At 44.0% G+C, this 20,708-nt stretch overlaps 1 protein-coding gene across 4 annotated transcripts in view; it reads right to left on the bottom strand.

The window, feature by feature from the left end:
• Window positions 1–20,708, bottom strand: part of EXOC6B (exocyst complex component 6B) — a 304,536-nt gene that overhangs the window by 185,165 nt on the left and 98,663 nt on the right. For 2 of the 4 annotated variants that reach the window (XM_065633563.1, XM_065633564.1), the window contains exon 7: window positions 8,241–8,312. The exons of the other annotated variants lie outside the window; for them this stretch is intronic. In XM_065633563.1, coding sequence (XP_065489635.1) covers window positions 8,241–8,312 — 72 coding nt within the window. The remainder of the gene's footprint in view (window positions 1–8,240; window positions 8,313–20,708) is intronic. 4 annotated transcript variants of the gene reach the window in all.

Here is a 20,708-nt window from a genome sequence, read left to right as displayed (position 1 = left end):
ACCCAAAATTTCTTTGGAAAAGGATTTCACATACCAGGTTTCACAGAGACCTACCCTTTGTAAGGAGGGGTTTGCAGCTCGCCCTTGTTGCAGAAGGATCCCCATGGCTGGGCCACGTGCTATTTTGTTGAGCCAAGAGGAGAAACACCCTGTGCACAGGATGACAGGTCAACATCCTATATACAGACACCACCAAAAAGTTCCTGCTAACCTGAAAAATAATACAGGCCAATTCATTTGCAATTGGAAGAGCCAAACAATTCCAAAGGAGGAACAGATTCCAAAGACGATGACCTCAAAGAAGACGACAACTCCAAAGAAGAACATGAAGACTCCAAAGAAGAAGATGACTCCAAGGAAGACAACTCTAAAGAAGAAACTCGAAGCTTTGATGGAACCACATAAAGCTTTTTAAATGCTGATGCAATTTCTCTGTGTTGCACACACAATGTCAAACACTAATGGTCAGAAGCATTAACACAACACGCAAAACCACGCAACACAGCACCAGCCCATCCAGAAAGCGACCTGTCCCCTCACCGTCATGCAAAAATGCTACTCCTAATACTCAGGGAAGGCAAAAACCACCATCAAATACAACAGGAGATGAAACTTTTACAACAAACTGGATAGATAAGGACAGTGGAAGGACACTGTCACCTCACTGGTCCCATGGACATGGAATAAAGATGCTGAGCCTTCTTCCAAGCAGTCATAGGACCTGCCATACACCAGGCAGGATTTCAGCCCCTTGGTCACAGTTCCCACATCACCCAGCCTGGAGCTGGCAATCACCTCCCACCAGCCGAGAGCTGGAGTAAAGCGAGGTTTTAAAAATAACCTTGAGAGATGCTGCAACGCAAATTGTGAAAAGGAAGTTGGCTGCCCTCCTAATTGGGGGAGGAAATTTCTATTCCAGCGTGCAAAATCGGAAACAGAAGGAAAAATGAGAGTCCTCACGCTTATGAGGTGCTACTGTGGGAAGTTATCAATAAATTATCCTCGAGGGTAATGGCAACAGCCCAATTTAAAGTACGTTCCACTGACCGGGGCTACTGCCTGGGCTAAGACAGAGAACTGCACCGCGTGGAGAGAGAGATGCTGTGAACAAATGGAAATTTTAAGTGGTGCTAAGTGAACCCACACATCACACATCAACAGGCTGGGTCTGGAAGATTGCAGAGAAAGCCAGGAATGGTGCCTGGAGTTCAGGAAGACAAACAGACCGCCAGCATAAGCACCGCTCTCTACAAGGAAAGAAAAGAGAAGCGTCTTCATCAAGAAGGATGGAAAAGCCAAGCTGAGGTCTCTGATGCAAGGTTTGTGAACGTGACAAGGGAATTTTGTACTGAAAGCTGAAAAAAAATGGAAAATACCTAAGCAATGCTGAGTAAAGAAGCAGCTCAACAGGAGGGTGAATGCCAGGAAAAAAAGAGCAATGGAGACTCATCCACACCCTCTACGCAACAGCAATGTCCTTCAGGAGGAACAGCCAAGCACCGTCCATTTATCCCAGGGCTTCTGGAGTCCCAGCACAAAGATGGTCAACTTAATAGCCAAGCAGAGACAGGAGAAGATGGCTCTGTGAATATTTGGAAAAAGTACTGATTTATGAGGACACAATGGTCAACATGGCCCAATCCACTTTACAGGGAAATTTCAGTACTGATATTGCCTGACTTTGGGCAAATGGGGACAGAAGTTCGATGGGATATTAGGACTCTACAGGGCAGCATCCTCTGGGGAACACAAGCCATGAGAGACTTTGGTAAACAAGTTCTGTGGGTCTGTATTAAGAACAGATCTTGAAGCAGGAGAAGGAATGCGGTGGGGGGAATTATATCTGGTCCATGACTAAAACCACCATTCCCATGCCCCAAGCCAGCCCTTCATGGGACGATCAATGAAGCAATCCCCACAATTTGCTTCTGCCATAAAGAAAGCCTATTTTCCCACAATCCTGAAGCTGCTGTATCTGGGACCAATAAGCTTTCTCAATAGCAATATAAAACTCTTTTCACCCCTCTCTCAAGGTGGCAACTGCTATTCAAAATGACCAATCCCATCAACTGAAGGATAGTAGTGTCCACGTCTTAAGATCAACTCTCCAGCTCCACCACAAAGCCATAGAAAACAAGTGACCATAGATGATATGAAAAGCTGTGGCTCAACGTACTAGATTTGTAGGTCTTCTGGAAAGAGTTACCAAAGATAAAACAATCTTTCCATGTTCTGATTTAAAAGGGACTTCTGCGTTATGTCTGTCTTAAAAGCCAACATAAATTCGGATTTCTCCCTGGAGGCTCTTAGTACCAAAGGGTTTCCATCAAGCTTTAACAATGCTACTGCCCTTTTTCATGAAACAATAACAAATTCGAGTTCTCTTGATGGATGCGTATCCTCTACAGAAGTCAACAGCAAAAATGTGAAATGGATACTGGGCATCACGATGTTCTTACAAAACTGTTTGGTCTCCTCAGCAAAACATAATTAAGAACTCAGCAACAAGTAATGAATCTGTGTGGACAGAGATACCAATCTCAACATAAAAGCCGCCTCAGGTTCCTCCCAAGCCCTTTTAGAAAAATGGATCTCTGCTCTTCTGTAGGGCAGAGATTTCATTCCTACTTTTGTCAAAATTGCCCACTGTCAAGGCTTTAGAGGAAAAAAAAAACAATGAAAGGAAAGGGAAAGAAGTTAAGCCAGTTCAGAGTGTAAGAAGTCACCGAAAGCTCACGCAAACTTCAGAAAACCATTCATCTTCTGAATGGACCCACCAAGAAAGGCATTTCAGCGGCTCTGACACAACAGCCGTCCTTGTGGGAGGTCTAGTAAAAATTCTCAGCGCCTGGGACTTACAAAGCCAGGAGGAAGATAACGCTGCTTTGCGGGATCACCCAAAAAAAAGCAATTGTCTTCTAACAGAGAAGACAACGGCAAAATTCCTTCCACCCATTTAGAGCCAGAGGCAGCTCAGCCTGGCTAAAGCAATGGGTACAGGTGGCACTTCAGTGCTGAAGATCCCCTACCCAGATCAGGAGGGAAGAAGGTTCCAGGAAGATCACAGAAATTCCTACAGACCTACTGGCCACCAGCAAGACAGGGTTTGAAGAGTTATTGGAACCAACCCAAGAAACTTCCTGTCACAAAGGGTGTTTGGCCCTCAGCAAAAACCAAAATTGATTATACTGAACACTCACCCATTCACAGGGTGATAAGTATTTGTTAATAACTACAAACGCTTACTAAGCAGATTAGATCTGTCACTCTCAAGCAATGAGACCTAAACTGAAGTTGAAATATGTTGTGTCCAGCTGAGGAATCAGACCAGGAATCCCACTTTGCCATTAATGTCCCTCAAGAAACACGAAAACACGTTAACATCAGCCAGGAATTTCACAGCCTTATCTGCAAGCGCCGTAAGAGGCCCCTGAAAAACAGACATGTTAATATCATGTTCAAACAAGTCCCACAAGAGAAATGACCCTGGAACAGACGAAAAGCAAAATCATTACGTGGATTTTCCCCATCAGCATTAACGGCTTGGATCGTTCACCAGAAACGTAACAGGCTTCGAGCAACACGGAAACTACTTCAACAAATTAACTTTCCCCTATTCCCTTGCTTTCAGGAGCAAGAAGCAGGACAGTAATTTTCTGTGGAAAAGATCCCAATAAAACTCCAACACTGGGCACCAGCTCCAAAAATTCCTTAGGCCTGGGCACACTCCACTGAGCCAAAACCCAGGAGCACTGAACTGCCTGCTAGGATGACCAGGATGATTTGAACCATGTGAAATATGCACGTGACAGAAGCTTTGTGCCCAGAAGCACGACCACTATTAGCGAGAACTTTGCAAAGGTTTGTGGCGTCCACATATACAAAAAATTAGCAAGTCCACAAGCTCAGCTGCTATCTCCACCAGACCTCCAGCAAGGAATTCCTCAGTTCGAGAAAGACATGGAGCTGCTGGAGAGGGGCCAGAGGAGCCCCAGGAATGATGCGAGGCTGGAACAGCTCTGCTGGGAGGACAGGCTGAGAGAGCTGGGGGGTTCAGCTGGAGAAGAGAAGCTCCGGGGAGGCCTTAGTGTGGCCTTTTCCGACTTGAAAGGGTCAATAAGAAAGATGCGGACAGACTTTTGAGCAGGGCCTGTTGTGATAGGACACGGGATGATGGTTTTAAACTAAAGGAGGGAGATTCAGGCTGGACACAAGGAAGAAAATTTTTGCAATAAGGGTGGTGAGAGCCTGGCCCAGGTTGGCCAGAGAGGTGGTGGCTGAACCATCCCTGGAGACATCCCAGGCCAGGCTGGACGGGGCTCTGAGCAACCTGAGCTGGTGCAGATGTCCCTGCTCGTGGTCCCTGAGCTGAGCAGACACAGCAGTGACCAGTGTAGAAGGTTAATGGAAAACAAAGATGCGTAAAAGCCAAATTAAAGTCTGCAATTCCCTCCTCTCACCTCATTTTTGTCTGCAGCAGGGAGATGTTCCCCATCACCAGAGCTTTCTCCCTGGGTCTGGTTCTTCCTAAAAATGAGTATTTTCCTCTGAAACCTAGAGTTTTACAGAAACTGCGCCAGAAAAAAAAAAAATCTTCTAACACTCTTCAACCTCCATCTTGCAATATAAAAATTTAATCCTAAATATTTTAGAAAGGCATCTTTGCTTATTTTCTATAAAGCAGATATGACAACGTTTGATGCAAAACTAGGGTGTGTTGTTCTTTAGCTTGTTTTGGTTGATTTTTTGGTTTAAGTTTTAATGACAGCAAACAAATCTTGCACCAGGTAACAAGAGAACAATAGAGTTCTATAGAATAAGATCTAAAAATGACAATACCAAAGACTGATGCAGGGTGGAAAAAGTGCCCTAGTGCCCAGGAACCGTCCATTTCTGTGCCTCACTGCTACTTTGCAGAGTTTTTAACATTTCCCTCTATATTCTCAATTTATATAAAACAAATGTATAAACACACTGGAAGAATCTTCAAGAAGAGTCAGTTACTAAAAAAGACGTTCTCACGATAAGTCAAATGGCAGAAGCCATCAGACAATGCTAGAGATGTATTCTTGCATTCAAATGTACAGTAGGTTTTAGTTATGTTACAATAAATAGCTATATACATGGGCATTTTTTTCTGATTTACTAGATTGCTTCTTTAAATTATAAGCCAAGCTGTGTTTTTAAGAAAAACACTTTAAAAAAGTAATTAAAAATAGAAACAGCACTGCAGCAAACATTTGGAAAATTTTTTGAGTCAATTGTTTATTGGGACTCCAACTGATTTTAATGAAAAAATATGGTTATGATTTTAAAAAACAGCACTTTTATGTTTTGCATAAGGAAAGTCCCTACAATGCAACCTCCAGGGCACTTTATAAAGAAAAAAAATTCTCAAATGGTCACAGGGCTCTCTTGTCAAAAGCCTCCTCGAAAACCAAAAGATGTGGGTTGCAAACTATTTCAAATATCCACAACAAGTGAAACTGGATGTAGAAAAATATGTTCTCAACATTTACTTCTGTTTATGGTGAAACTGGAACCAGATGACCCCTAACAACATATTGTGTGAACGGGTAATTAACCAGTTGCAGATGGAGCCCAACTGCTGATCGCTGACATTCGCGGCGCTGATCATTTCCATCCCGCTCAAGGAGAAGGTCAACTGGGGGGTAACGTGGGACGGTCCCTCCCCTAAGAACCTCCAAATCCACCCCCAGCGCTGCAGGACTGATCCAGCCAAAGAATCGCCTGCGGTCCACAGCTCCAGAGAGAGATGCTGGCTCAGTGCAGGACATCTCCCCAGCTCCTGGTGCAGGACCTCTCACCAGGGCTGTGACCGTGGAAAAGAGGTTCAGGTCTTTCTTCCATGGGTGGCTGTTGCGTGTTGGTTCTCCAATATGGTTTCCCTACCTCACCTCCACCATCGTGCTTGCAGGACAGAAAACCAACTGTATCCTGGGCTGCATCCCCAGCCCTGTGAGCAGCAGGTGCAGGGAGGGGATTCTGCCCCTCTGCTCCGCTCTGTGAGACCCCCCTGCAGCGCTGGGCCAGCGCTGGGTCCTCAGCACAGGACACACATGGAGCTGCTGGAGAGGGGCCAGAGGAGCCCCAGCAATGACCCGAGGCTGGACCAGCTCTGCTGGGAGGACAGGATGGGAGAGTTGGGGGGTTCAGCTGGAGAAGAGAAGCTCCGGGGAGACCTTATTGTGGCCTTTCTGGACTTAAAAGTGGCCAATAAGAAAGATGGGGACAGACTTTTGAGCAGGGCCTGTTGTGATAGGACAAGGGGTGATGGTTTTAAACTAAAGGAGGGAGATTCAGGCTGGACATGAGGAAGGAATTGTTGGCCCTGAGGGTGGTGAGAGCCTGGCCCAGGTTGGCCAGAGAGGTGGTGGCTGAACCATCCCTGGAGACATCCCAGGCCAGGCTGGACGGGGCTCTGAGCAACCTGAGCTGGTGCAGATGTCCCTGCTCATGGCAGGGGGGCACTGGGGGAGCTGGGGAGGGCCCTTCAACCCAAAATGTTCTGTGATTCTATGAGTGAGCCCTCTCCTGCTCACTCCACCACAAATGTTATCCCAGTTTGGTTTCATGTTGCTGTGAAGATAACTAGAAAGATCTCCAAGTGACTGCAGTTATGTTGCCTTGACCTTCCAGAGTAACTTTGGCTTTCCTCCACTTTTCCAGTTCATTCAGATGAAATTTCCACCTTCCCACTACGGGCAGAGATGGGTGGAGGTGACCAACCCATGCTGCCCCTTTCTTTCCTCCTCCACCGGCTTTGCTGAGCACACACAAGGCAACACCATCGTCTCCTGTCTCACCTGGAGACTCCCGCGCGCTGCTCTGACATGAACCACAGCACCTCTGGAGCTGGTGTCAAGGCAGCATTTATCTTTTTTAATCACCCCCGAGCTACAGCGGCATTAACCTTTGCGATGTAACACACCACATGGGAAGCTCAGCAGGAGCTGAGGTTGTTGAGACATGAAAGGGCTGGAGATGATGGAGATGATGCCCCTTCACTCCAGAAGCACCATCTGCTAAATGCCAATAAATCCTCGAATCAGCATCCCCTGTGCTAGTGCCCATTTGGAAAGAGTTTTTAATCAGCAGCCATGCTTTATCTCACTTTTTTGGTAATTAAAATGCAAGGCATCATGACTTGATCACACTTTTATATGCACCCAAAAATCATCTAGATTAGGAATAAAACAGCACTACCAATAGTACACATATACACACACGTATACATACACACACATATATACACACGCTTTTCAAAAGGGCCATTTTCATCAAGCTGAAAACAATTATGAGCCAAATCAGTTGGGAAAAAGAATGTAATCAGAAAAATATGAAGACTAATTGAAAATTGTTTAAGAACATTTTAACTAGATGCTCCAAAAGCCACAATCCCACAACTGAAAAAGGCAGCCCTGCTAGTTAAAAGGCGACCTGGCTCAGACGGAAGTTAAAGAGGTTATTAAAAAAAAAAAAAAAAAAAAAAAAGGAAAAAAGGGAACATGACAAATAGAATAAAGAAAAAAGCTCAAGCTGACAAACAGAAATCTGGTGTTAGGATGTGTGATAGCTGATATGGGGAGCAAGAGGATACATGAAGAAATCAATGGCTGGTTATCAGTGATTTTTAAGCACAGGAAGGATAAAACAGTCCGATGGATCGTTCCTCTAGCAAAAGGAAGGATTTGAATTGGGTTGGGGTTTTTTTGGTTGGTTGGTTTTGGGTTTTTGTTTGTTTTCCTGTGGAAAGGCCAAACCAGAAAATAATTGTTCAAAACTATCTTATTCTGCAAAACTCTTGTCCTCTTCTGTTGCTACGCAATGAAAAGGCAGGTGGGATAGCAAACAAGTTTTAATTCAGTAGACGGCACAATTTAGATGCACAAGCATGGAAATACTGTCTTGACTTCTCCTACTACACTGGATTTAGTTCCGGTGTCCAAACTGGTGAACAACTGATCTGGTTTCATACCCCAGCAGATGACCAGACTGGAAAATTTGGAGTTTTTCCACTAAAAAGCAGAACTTGACTAATTTCTTCCACGACAGCGAAGGTTAGTGAACTGTAAGTACTCAGCCAGGGAACTCGGGTTTGCAGTTTAGTGCCACGAAATCAATCCCAGTAATTCAGAGAAAGCCAAAGGTAGACTAGATATTAGGTCCATGTTATTATGACAGTGATTAAGCGAATAAACACATCAAGTGCAAAGTACCTTGATATTTGGAGAGAGCAGAAGACTGAAGAATATCTTGGCAATTATTTTCCACCGATTGTATCTGCAATCCTTAGGAAATGAAGGGAACAAACATTTAAAAAGGAGGAAATGACAACAAAGAACAGAAGACAAGGAGCAGATAGGCAACAAAAACTCATGAAGAAGTAAACGGCACAAGAACGTGTCAACAACACCAAATTATGGTATTTGCACAACTGAAGATGACAAACTTCGAGGGAATTTTAAGGGGAATTAAATCCACAACTGATACACTTGGAAGGACTGGTCAGAGGGACATGTTAAGACAGGTGAGGAGGGGACAGAAAGGTGACAGAAAGGGCCTGGGAGCCAAGAGAGCGGTGGAAGCTGAAGGAGATGCCACCATGAGAAATGAGAGCAGAGCATGAGCTGAGTGTCCAGGGTCAGAAGGGACAACGTGGGCTGCCCAGCTCTATGAGGACCATGGAGATCCATCAGCAACCATCCACAAATTACACAAAGCGTGGGCCACCAGAATGGGACGAACACGGCACACGGACCTCAAAGGGTGAAGGAGAAAGGAAGGGATAGAATCATACAATCATTTTGGTTGGAAAAGACCTTTAAGATCATCAAGTCCAACCTTCAACCCAACACTGCCAAGGCCACCACTAAGCCATGTCCCTAAGAACCTCAACTGTGTTAATTAACGCTTAAAAACGTTCAACTAGCATTGCAGAAATACCAGATTTTCAAAGTCTCTGGGATGAAAAGAATCAACAGTATCGAACCTTGAGTTGTTTCATTACATGTAATAAATATATCTGGAGAGGAATAGCCCCCCCACTATGCACTGTCTGGGTTTGGTCTGTTGATATTCCGGATTTTGGGAACATTTAAATGTAAATGGCAATCTTCTTGCTCAAAATGAACTTTTCCTATAGAAAAACTGTTGGCCTTTAAGCTGCCCAAACACCTCAGCCTGGACTGAGAACAAGCACACAACCCCTAAGCCTCGAAATGGTTGTTTTTTGGGGAAAAAAAGTATTTATATATATGGTAACAAACAGTGAAAATTCAGAGAGGGGCACCAAGACCATGTCTCATCCTTAATGGTACCATTTGATACCAGGCAATATAATAATTCAATGTGAATAAATATATGCCAGCAACAACCAAAGCAATGCCTTCCTAGCAAGGCAAACCATGGTGTGGATGATGCTGCTCTCTCCCCCAAGGTCAGTCCTCCATGAGTCAGAACTTGACTCATTTTCCCGTAACACAGCAAGCTTAACAATCCAAGAATTTTCAAGTTTCATCAAAATCCATAAACACTTTTTATTCTGTCCAGAAGAACATTGAACTTGGCGGGACAGAGTACCACAGCGGTGGCCCCAAGTCAAGAAAAATCCACTTTTGAAGAGTCAAAACATCGCCCAGGAGTTAAACGAAGTACATCTGGAAAATAGGCATCTACTTTACATACAAATATTCTCCTTTGTCATAAACAAAATAGCATTAAAAGCTCCTAATTATTCCATGTTTACATTAACAGCATGTTACAAACACGTCATCCTATTAGGTGAGTGAAGTTATCCGGATCAGACAAATTGGCAAACTGAGGCACACGTAGATTAACAACTTGCCCAAGGCCACACAAGGAGCGTTATCAGAGTCAAAAATCACAACATCCAAATCCTTGGCTGCCGGAGCTGTACTCAACTTATTTTTTCTTTAAACTCCCTTTTTCTTAATCTGGTCTTCACCACAAGAAGGAAAACATGAAGTATGAATCTATTATTCCTATGAGCATAAAGTTTTAAGAGATCACAGTAGTCAGGTAGTCTGACATGTCAAACAACACAGACGAGGAGTCGTCCACTAATTAATACATACTTCAAGGTCAGTAGTTGTGGTTGAACTGGAACACAAAGCTTTCAGAAATAAACAAGTCCTTCTGATTTTAAAGGTTTTCCAGAGATGATGCAATGTCCACCACCAGTCTTGATGGATTGTTCCAGTAGCTCATCACCTCCACTCCCACGCCTTTACCCAGCTCTGACCTTCGCCATTGCACATTATTAAACCTTTGGCTATTTGTATAAAAACAGTAGCTAGTATGAGTGTTTTCCAACAGACACCCAGAGAAGCAGAGGTCTCAATCCTCTTCTTCGATAAATTAAAATATTAAGTTCCTCGAACCTCATATTATAAAGCCTGTTTCCTAACCCTAATCTTGATGAAGGTTCAAGTTGTCACATCCTTGTACAAAATCATGAATAACTCTAGCAATATGAAAACCACCTCTGTATAAAACCCCAATGCTCAAAGGCAAATATTGCGTTGCATGAAGTGATGCTTTGCAGGTGAAATAAAATTAACGCTTGCCATTAGTATGTTCAATAATGCTCATGTGTGGCTTGCTTGCAATTTTTGCCTGAACTGTACTATTCTGTGTCCTGCAAACTGCAGCAACTGGGGAGAACGGGTCAAAAGATAATTAAATATTTTATTCAGAAAGTGATATTCCAAGCAGAGGTGTTCTCTACTTCAATTTGTCAGAGAAAAAAACAGATCCCTTGGTTCCCATATGAGTTTTGGCCAAAAGAAAGCTCGTTCCTTTGAGACCCTAACGTCCGCTGGAATTGATTTCACATCAGATTTTTCTTTACTTCATCCTACCCAGACACCCAGTGTACCCACAGTTGTCTTCAAAGGACCCCCAGAAGCATTTGTTTTAGTACCTCTGACTTCCACCCCTTCCTCAGTAGACCTGTAAGACCAGCCCACCATATCCTTGAGCAACACACATCAATTTATAGAACCATAGAATCATTTTGGTTAGAAAAGACCTTTAAGATTGAGTCCAACCGTTAACCCAATGCCGTCACTAAACCATGTCCCTGAGAACCTCATCTACGCATCTCCCATGTTCTTCAAAGCTTCTGGGATAACCATGCCTGGCTGAAAACAGATTCACTGATGAAGAGCAATCAGAATCAAGACATTTCCGAGCCATACATGACCAGAAGGGCTTAAGATCCATCTCTTCTCATAACAGAAAGACTATTGCTCTGCAGGAGGAAGACTTTTGCAGTTCTTTATTATAATAAAACGAGCAGCACATTAGTCATCACAACAAACCATTTAATACGGGGAAAATAAACAATGTGAACTAAGCAATCCTATCCTATTATACAGAAAATGTAGCAGTGACCTCAAATGCCAAGTCTAAAGTCAGCAGAAGGAAACACACGTAAAGATCTTATTCAGCCCCAAGAGATTCCAGATCAATGTGACTGGGGAAGTGGAAAAGTCTGTATCCATCATTAAAGAATAACCATAAAATATAATTGCACCCAATCAGCGACCTTTGAAAAAGTGCTTACAGTTTTTAGACAGCTCAAGATCTGGAGGGGAGAGTGCACACCGGGTGAATAAACAAATCAATTTTTAGGTTCCCTGCTCACTTTCTTTCTTCCCGTATCTCCAATTTATGAGCCATCTCCAATTCATGCACCTCTGCTTCAAGTTAAGTCTGGATGGTTTTTCCCAGGCATGTGTTGAGAACATACTTCACACATCACCAACCATATCTACATTTCCACATATTTGCATTATACAAACAAAGCCCCACCAAAATCAGGCTAAAGCGAAGCCTCTGACTCAATTCTACAACTAATCCCGGATTTTCGGGAGCTACCACCCAGCATCCAGTGATGTGACCCAAAGTTCACATTTGGTCAGCACTTGCTGATAAACAATACTTTCCAATTGGGTTTCACTGAGGTTTCCAACCGATCTGTAATTTTCCACATCTTCAAAGAAACGAACCATTCTTTGTGTCCTGGATGGCCTTCAAAGTTTTTATTCAATTTTATTTCTACACTCTCTTATATTACTTCTCCTTCTAAGATGGCAGGGGGATTATTTTTTTACCACCATTCTTAGTAATAAGAGGTAGTAAACTTAAAAATTACAAATTAAAATTAAAAAAAAAAAAAAGGAAAAAAGGAGAAAGGAAAGAAGATGACCTGCTAGACAAAATCAAGAATTCCTAACTCAGTCTAGTGTTGTTTGTGAGAGTAAAACAGATGTCTAGAAATCAAGCAGATCATAATTTCTGATCACAGCATTTCAGGGACGTATTTCAGATTAAGCTTTTTTGGGTGCTGGAAGTAAGGGGGTTGTTGGGTTTTGAGTTGGGTTTTTTCAAGGGTGCCTTAGGGGAAAGCTGATGTGCTGAACGTTGCACTAAGGAAATCTTACTGGCAGCAAACAGAACAGAAAAATCCTCCTAAACGCAGTGAAATGAGAGAAAAAAGACAGCCACGTGCTAATACGGTATATTAAAAAAAAAGCCTACAAATATAACAACTAAAATAAATGAATAAACAAACTGTAAGACACAAGAAGCACCTTCCAGACTAGAGTTCTGATTTTCAATTGCAAATATTAATGGCATACAGTTGATAAATATAGAGATTTACCCCTGAAAAGAACTCGGATATTCATCCAAAAAAGACCCTACAGTCAGATCAGGTTTTTTTAATTCTTGGTGTTCTTCCAAGATACTGAATCCACTGATTACCAGTGACTTATTCCAGTACCTTGTCCAGTGCCTTGAAAACAAATCGCCGCATCTCCTCAGCTTGCTGGTGGGGTTCCCAGGTACATGGGACCCCAGTCCACCACCTACGTGACTCCTCACCACTCAGAAGACAACCTGAGCCCATTTCCAAAGCCTGAGAGAAGAGACATCACCCCCACCACCGCCATAAAGGAGCGAGAGGAGGCTGAAGGCAACGTCACACCTGAGAAGGTGTTGGAGGAACCAGAGCAGATGTGCAAGGCAGGATGAATGGTGAAAACCATAGAATCACAGAACAGTTTGGGTTGAAGGGCCCTTCCCAGCTCCCCCAGTGCCCCCCCTGCCATGAGCAGGGACATCTGCACCAGCTCAGGTTGCTCAGAGCCCCGTCCAGCCTGGCCTGGGATGTCTCCAGGGATGGTTCAGCCACCACCTCTCTGGCCAACCTGGGACAGGCTCTCACCAGCCTCAGGGACAGCAATTTCTTCCACACAAAACCATTAAAAGTTGCCAAGCTGATAGATACCGCAGACACACAAACGTGTGGAAGTTAGAACTTCCTAAAGTCGCAAAAGCCCCACGCAGTCGAACATCACTCTTTTGGTCAATTATTCTGCGGTTGTCTTTCGGAAGCAATAAGCGTGCGCTGTGCCACGTGCTGAACAAAGCACAGAATTATTTACCGTGCCTTAGTAGAAATAAAAACCCAACAGACTAGAGGTCCAGAGGGGCCTCTGAGTCACGTCCCCACCGCGCACCAACCCCTTCAGCTCAGGAAAACGCTGACTCTGCAGTTTCTCTCTCCCAGCCCCGGTGAGGACTGAGGCTCCTCCCCAACCAGCCGAGAAGGGAGAGCAGTTTTGCTGAAGGCCACATAATAGTTTCCTGGTAATTATCCTCATTCCCCACTCACCGGGCTACACCGACATCAGTAGCTTCATCTCCCAGCCAATAAATAAAACCTTTAGTAACACCATTAAAAAGTGTGTATTAAGCACAGGACCCTTTGAAGCGAGCTTACCCCTCTGCAAGGCACTCTTTACTCGTTACAACAAACCCATCCAAGTACAAAACCTTACCCTGGAAACCTGCACCAAGGTCCGAGGGCTGAAGACAAAGTAATTAGACAGAAACGAAGCGGGTTCTTCGCTACGACCCACAGCAAAAAGTTCCAACCCAGAACCAAGGACACCTGAACCACTGCAGGTCTTCAGGAGCTGCAAGCCTATTCAAGAACAAATGAACTATTTTTTATTTTAGCCTGATTTTCAAGATCTCAGAGGGCCACCTCTGATGCCTGACGACCCAAGACAGTATTTCTACAGGTGACATTATTGCCATCTTTTATACCAGATGTAGAAAAATATTCTGAACCCAATGTGAGCAACCTTCACCTTCTACAGTTTTGAGGTTTGGCTGCTTCTTGTCCCCACTCGTGTCCAACCCTCACCACGCCACAAATTCTGCCAGTCAGAAAGCAAATATTCAGATAGTAATTGAGGAAGAAGCAAATTAAACTAATAAGCATCAACAGGTCTCTGGTTGCCAAGGGACAAGTTTTTAGATTTCTGGGTCACATAGAACAACCTTGGTGACTCCCTTCGAATACAGAGAAGAGTATAATGTCAATATTGGTTATTATGGTCTCAAATCTCCCATCTGTTCACTCAAAACTAATGTTGAAGTTGAGAGATCACAGCACACAGGGGCACAATCAGATACACAGACATTAAATACATTGAGTTTCAATTGGCCGGTGCCTATAGTGAAATAACACCTGTTGTATAGAGCAAGTCGGCAAAGTCAGGGCAACCTTTTAGTAAATCGTTCTGGTCAAAGAGAAACAGAAAAATGTGTGGAAGTCAAAGGTAAAGCTAAAAAACCAAGAACAAGGAAAAACACACAACTTCCCTTGAAAGTTTCTCTTCTGATCCATTGCCTGATGCAGCCAACTGCAGGGAAACCGTGGATCAAACACTACATGATTTCAATACAGCTATTTTTACCTTTAAATATTTGGAGTATCGCAACTTTAACACCTCTCCACGTGTTTTTAAATAGCAATTTCCAATGGCTGTCCTCAGTTCCCGCCCAAGCACCATTTGCTGCTGCTCTGCACCTTCCACTCCTCCAGCTCTGGCTTTGCCGACACAAAACACATCCCAGGTGTGGTGACGTGGGATGCTGAAGGTCCCAGGTCCTTTGTGGACCTTCCTTGATGGAAGCTCAGTAGGTTATTATTCCTTTTTCCTCATTAAGTTGCAGCAACAGTAGACGAATGCCATCCAAGATCATTCACTGCTGTATTAATTAACGTGTCACTACTCCAAATATTAGTGGCAGGGCACTAGTCACGGCAAACGGTAAATAGAGTGACAAAGTGACTTTCTGCCCATCACATCCATGTCGTGCTCACATTAGTATCCATAGCAAAAATGGTACCCAATCCTAACAAAACCTACTCAGATAATAAACATCCAATATTAACAGCCCAGACAGCAAAAACTCTTCTTCTATTCTAAACCCTGTGTTCATTTTAGGTCATTATGGTGGTATTTCACATCTTTCTAAGCATGTAGGAAAAAAAATGGCATTGATGAAGCAACAGCAAGACAAGGAGATAAAACTGCCTGTTGCTTCACAACCCCAGTAGCTCAAAATGAGGTTGCCCTTCATCTCCAAGTATGGACTTACAGGTACCTGAAATGAATGAAGTGGAGCAGGAGCAAAACGCGAGTGCAATAATCGCTCCAACCCTTCTAACCAGCAAACATCACAATTACCACTAGAGAAAATGACTGGGTAAAAATAATTGAACTTACACTACATCTGAGCACACAGCAGCTCCCTCCTGCTCCTCATCCCCCCATGCATCATGTTCTTTGGAGAAGACACCACACTCCCTACGGACACAGAGCACTCTGTGCATCAGGGGCCAGTCTGAATTGCTTTTCTCCACTACACAAGAACAGTATAGAATGTCCTGAGTCGGATGGGATCCACCAGGATCATGGAGTCCAACTCCTGTCCCTGCACAGGACACCCCACCGTTCACACCACGTGTCTGAGGACGTTGTCCAGTCTCTTCTTGAACACTGTCAGGTTGGGGCCGTGACACCTTCCTGGGGAGCCTGTTCCAGTGTCCAGCACCCTCTGGGTGAAGAAGCTCAACCTATTGAGGCCAAAAGGTTTGACACAGAAGAGGTGCACCTTGGTTATACCCACCTTTGGACAAAGGTCCCACACAACCAGCAGCAGAGGAACACAACCTCTGCCCCACAGCCCCTCTCCTGTCCTTCTCCCATAAAAAGGTATTGATGTTTGGACCATAGTTGTTGGACCTTCTTGACCATGCCATGAACCAGATTCGGTTCTTTCTCTGCTTCTCCATCCATCAGATTTTGCATCCAGACCTTGCTGAGAGCCATAAGCTGATCCTCCCTCTTTCCACTGCACTCACATCCACAACCTCCACACTACCCCTGGTCACCGCTGGAGCAGCTTCCTTCAGCTTTTCCATCCACAACAGCCCCTGTGGGTTTGCTCCACCAGCGGTTTCAGCCTTCACGGACGCAGCACCGCAGACCCACATGGCAACTTTTCATCAGGTCCACGTGAGCAACTCCTCACCAAGAGTCAACAAGCCAGAGCAGAAAAACCAACTTAATATGTGAGCTGTGATGTGCGCACAGGATGAGGGATGTTGGCAGGACAAGACCTCGTTCACCATTTGCAACTCATTACTTCTGGTTTTTGGGCAGCACAGAGGCTCAGCACAACCAGGCCCACCTACTGAACCCGGGGTAGATCGCCACTGTCAACGACTACCAGCCTGGTAGGCTTGTGCACAGGGGAAGGCGTCCAAAAGCACCAGCAACGCTGGAAAAATATAATGAGGTTACCAACACAGCATGTTTTACCAAATTTTAAGAGTCTACATTAAGTCTTGGAAAGGTTCCTGCCCTCCATCTGTCGCCAAACAGACCCCAGATTTCTATTTGCATCCTGCTATTTGGCAGCAGCAAGAAATATTTCCTAGTGGGAGTAAGAAAGAAGAAAAAACTCTTCCATTCACACTGAAATATCTACTGGACATCCCTGTGGACCTAATTCCCAGAACACTGAAATCCAAACCTCCAAATGGGAAAAATATACTGATTACCTGCCAGTAACCTCAAGAGTGGCAAGCCAAGCCCTTAATAACCGTCTGTATTACCATCTGGCTACCACACAGTCACTGGGAAAATGTTATTGTTCTGAGTTTGACTTACTTGTCAAGATAATTGCTTCATTATTAATTAAATGTTCCTCTCTGCAGCTGCACAGAAAGCTCACGTGGATAATTTACTGATCGCACGGTATACGCTTCTCTTGAATGAGTGGGCACGACCTGTAGGCCCAAGTCTATCTGTTAAACACTAAACATTAACGTTTTTAGAGCCTAAAAGCCTGAATATATTTCAGAAATTTGAAGGCCAAAACAATTAAAACCTTGAGGGGGGTGAGAAGACTCACCCAAAGCTCTGCTCGAGTCAACCCAGAAGGACTGTCCCCGTTGGAAGTGGCCACATCTGGGAGATGCTTGGTCAATGTCCGTCCTCTTCCCACCTTCCACTTCAGCACAGCAGTCATCGCTCCCCACGGGGAGACTCGATGATCTTGAGGGTCTCTTCCAACCAAAATGATTCAGTGATTCTATGGATTCTATGATTCTAGACATTAATTAATATTAACTATAAAGGTAACAGCAGGTCAAAGGGCCTGAGAGTCCAAAATGACTTGCTGACAGATCAGAAGTATTCCTGCAGTTTTCCTAACGGGGGTGAGTGTCATTACTCTTCAAAAAGCCATGCTGGCTTAACTAAAGAGCCTGACAAATTATAATCGAGACTAGATCATCGTATTTACATATACACTTCTATAAATTAAAAAAACCTGCACAGCTACAAAATACTTTATTACTTGTTTTTTCGGCTCTCGCCCAACTGTAGTAAATTTTGACCAGTGTCCAAAGCCTGCCTCAAAAGGTGTAGGACACTTAAAATGATATTTATTTTCCTTTATGTTCTGCAGTTCTACTACCACATCATCCTTCACAAAGAAAATGAGGAGTATGTCAAGATCTTCCATCTGGAAAGCTCAGGACAAAATCTTTTCCACGTTCCCCTGGCCTCACCTCAACTGTTTCTTCTTCCACATTCAACATATGACCCATTTTGAAAGAAACTAAAGGACCCAAAGAGCCCAGAGTTCTCAGGAGAAGAGGGAAGGGATTGTCCTGACACGGATTACATTGCTGTGTTGCTAATTACAACGAGCCAGTTTTCTATTGAGATTACAGGCTGCGACACTGCCATTGTAACCTCTGAAGTCTCTCCAAAACCTTCTTTTACTGTTGCTAGCTCAACGCTCTTGGTTGAGTCCCAAGCTGTGGAAATTTGGGCTGTGTTTTGATCAAAGACCTCCCCGTGGTCTGTGCAAATTTCAACGCTTGTGGTTGCCGGGTTCCCTCGCCAAGCTCGAGTCGCCGCCTTTCAATGCCCGTTGCTCCCTCCTTCTTTCAAGGGGTGATTAGGCACGGCTCTCAGACGAAGCTTGTGTTTAAGAAGTTGTTTGAAGGCCTGGGACAGGGCTTTACATAATAATCATGAGTTGGTTTAATTAGGCTCTGCAAAATGTTTCAATTTTGGATCAAGCCATTCAACTTTTTATTGTCCTTCTCAGAGATGCGCTATCAACTATGAATACTGAAAAAAACTACAAATGAGCTCACAGAGAACCATTTTTGGACATGCTTAAGCGCCCCCAGATGTTCCCGTTCCTCCACGTGCCAGGGCTCCCCAGCAAAATACAGCTCCCATCTCCAGGAACGTGGCCTTTGTTAACCAAGATAAAGCATCGTCACCTCATCCTGCCCGCAGCCTGAAGACCAAATCAAACCCGCACATCATCGACAGGGAAAAAACCAACACAGCTCCCTTTGAATTATAGTAAATCTATTTCCAAGCACAGCGTCCGTATTAGAGACACGGAAGAAAAGCCGTAACAGCCAAGTGCACCACACAACTAGGGAATCCTCTTAACGAAAGAAACCAGACCTTGCAGGGTCATTTCTGATCTACGCAGGAACAGCTTCCTCCCTCAGGGGCCTTAACTGGAGAAATTAAATTTCAAGCTTTTTCACTGTGTTACTGTTCAACGCAGAATCTTCCTTTAAATGCGGGAGTCCAAAGCAAGATACTCCAGGGCAAAGATGTTCCCCTAGGCATTAAGATAAAGTTTCTATAATACTAAAAAAAGTATCAACCATACTTGGGGCAATTTTATATCCATTTGTTCACATGCCCAACAGATGAACACATGGGGCTGCGCTGCTGGCATCAGAGACGCGGCTTCCTCGCTCTGAGCCTGTCCCTGCTCCCAAGGACCAGGTTCTGATGATATTTTAACAAAACAAAGACTAGTTCCCAAATAGATTCTGGAAGCTGATGCTCCAACTGCTGACAGACGTATCTGTCTTCTTTAAAAGGACATAATAATTTAGAAGAGTTTCCCATCATAAAACCACCGCTGCATTGACATGAGAGTCATCAGGAGACCTCCCCTAACTCGGGAAGCAAACCAATCCCTCCTGCAAGAGTTCAGTTTGGGTAAAGCCGAGAAGCATGAGGAAGTTTTATAGCCTGAGAGGTGAAAATAACAGTTCTTGGGTAGGGAAGTATTTCACAAACCTTCTTGAACACACTAATGGGGTATTGCAGGCTCGACCCTTTGGCTGGACACGGAGCTATGCTCTAGGAAGGGATCCAAGCTGTTCCGCGCTTCTTCTAGATGTCAGCAAAAAGATCAAATGGCCAAGGAGGCCGATTCCTTCTCCTGGCCCCAGGGAGAGGTTATTTCTTCTGCAACATCAGGTTTGAATTCATCTCACCTCAAGTGTGCTGCAAAGATACTCAGTCTACGTAAGAACGCAGCTGATTTACCCTGGGACAGGAGCAGCACAAAGGTAAAGACCAGGTTAATAAGGGCTGGAACTTCATTCACTGCAGGAGAGGAGTTTCCCTCTGGGCAGCCTGACTCCTCCTTGTAGACAAGCCAAAATGTTATTACATTAGTCACAAGCAGGACAAGAGTTACCCAAAATGAATTCTTCTGTTCAAAGCCAACAAATGCTGTGTTATCTCCACATGGTGTTTGGCCGTGAGGTCACTCAGCCCATATCACTACAGCTGTGAAGACGAAAACCAAATTTGGTTGGGTTTTGTTCGATTAGCTGGAAAAACAAGATGTGATCAAACCTCAAGATCTATCAATGGATACAAAGGTGAAACCACTGAGGACAACAAGAATTTCTAAACTGGTCTCAAACTAGCACAGAGAAGAATTGCCTTAAGGTCCAAAGTCAACAAACCCAGTTGGGTCCAATATTACTGGGATTATTCTTACCCTTCCACAATCAGCTTTTTGGTTTTTAATATCCTTTAAAGACAACGACAAAACCAGGTAGCACTGCTCTTCCATACAGACCCACAGCTGAACTTCTGAGGCATCATGTGTGCATGACTCTAAGGGACTCCAAAAAAGATTCTAAACTTTCTGTTCAGAGTCTTGAACGGATAAATTATGCAGCCACGTTCCTTGAAGACGCACAAGGAGCACCCATGAGATCAAACAGAAGCTACTGAAGATGAGAAAATAAAGCTGCTATCCATATGCATGAAGAAAGAGCCATCTATAAATAGCAAAATAGGAAGTTAAGTCTCCTTTAGGAACATAATTTATATGAAGTTGTTTTTGTTCCCAACTTCAGAAGTGAGAAATAGAAGAAGGAATAAAAATTTATTGCAATCTGATGTAGATGTTGGACGGCAGCTTTCATATCTCAGCATTCCCAG

Source organism: Caloenas nicobarica, chromosome 4, assembly GCF_036013445.1.
Source record: "Caloenas nicobarica isolate bCalNic1 chromosome 4, bCalNic1.hap1, whole genome shotgun sequence".
Taxonomy (NCBI): Eukaryota; Metazoa; Chordata; class Aves; order Columbiformes; family Columbidae; genus Caloenas; species Caloenas nicobarica.
This window is presented reverse-complemented; position numbering and strand designations above follow the sequence as displayed.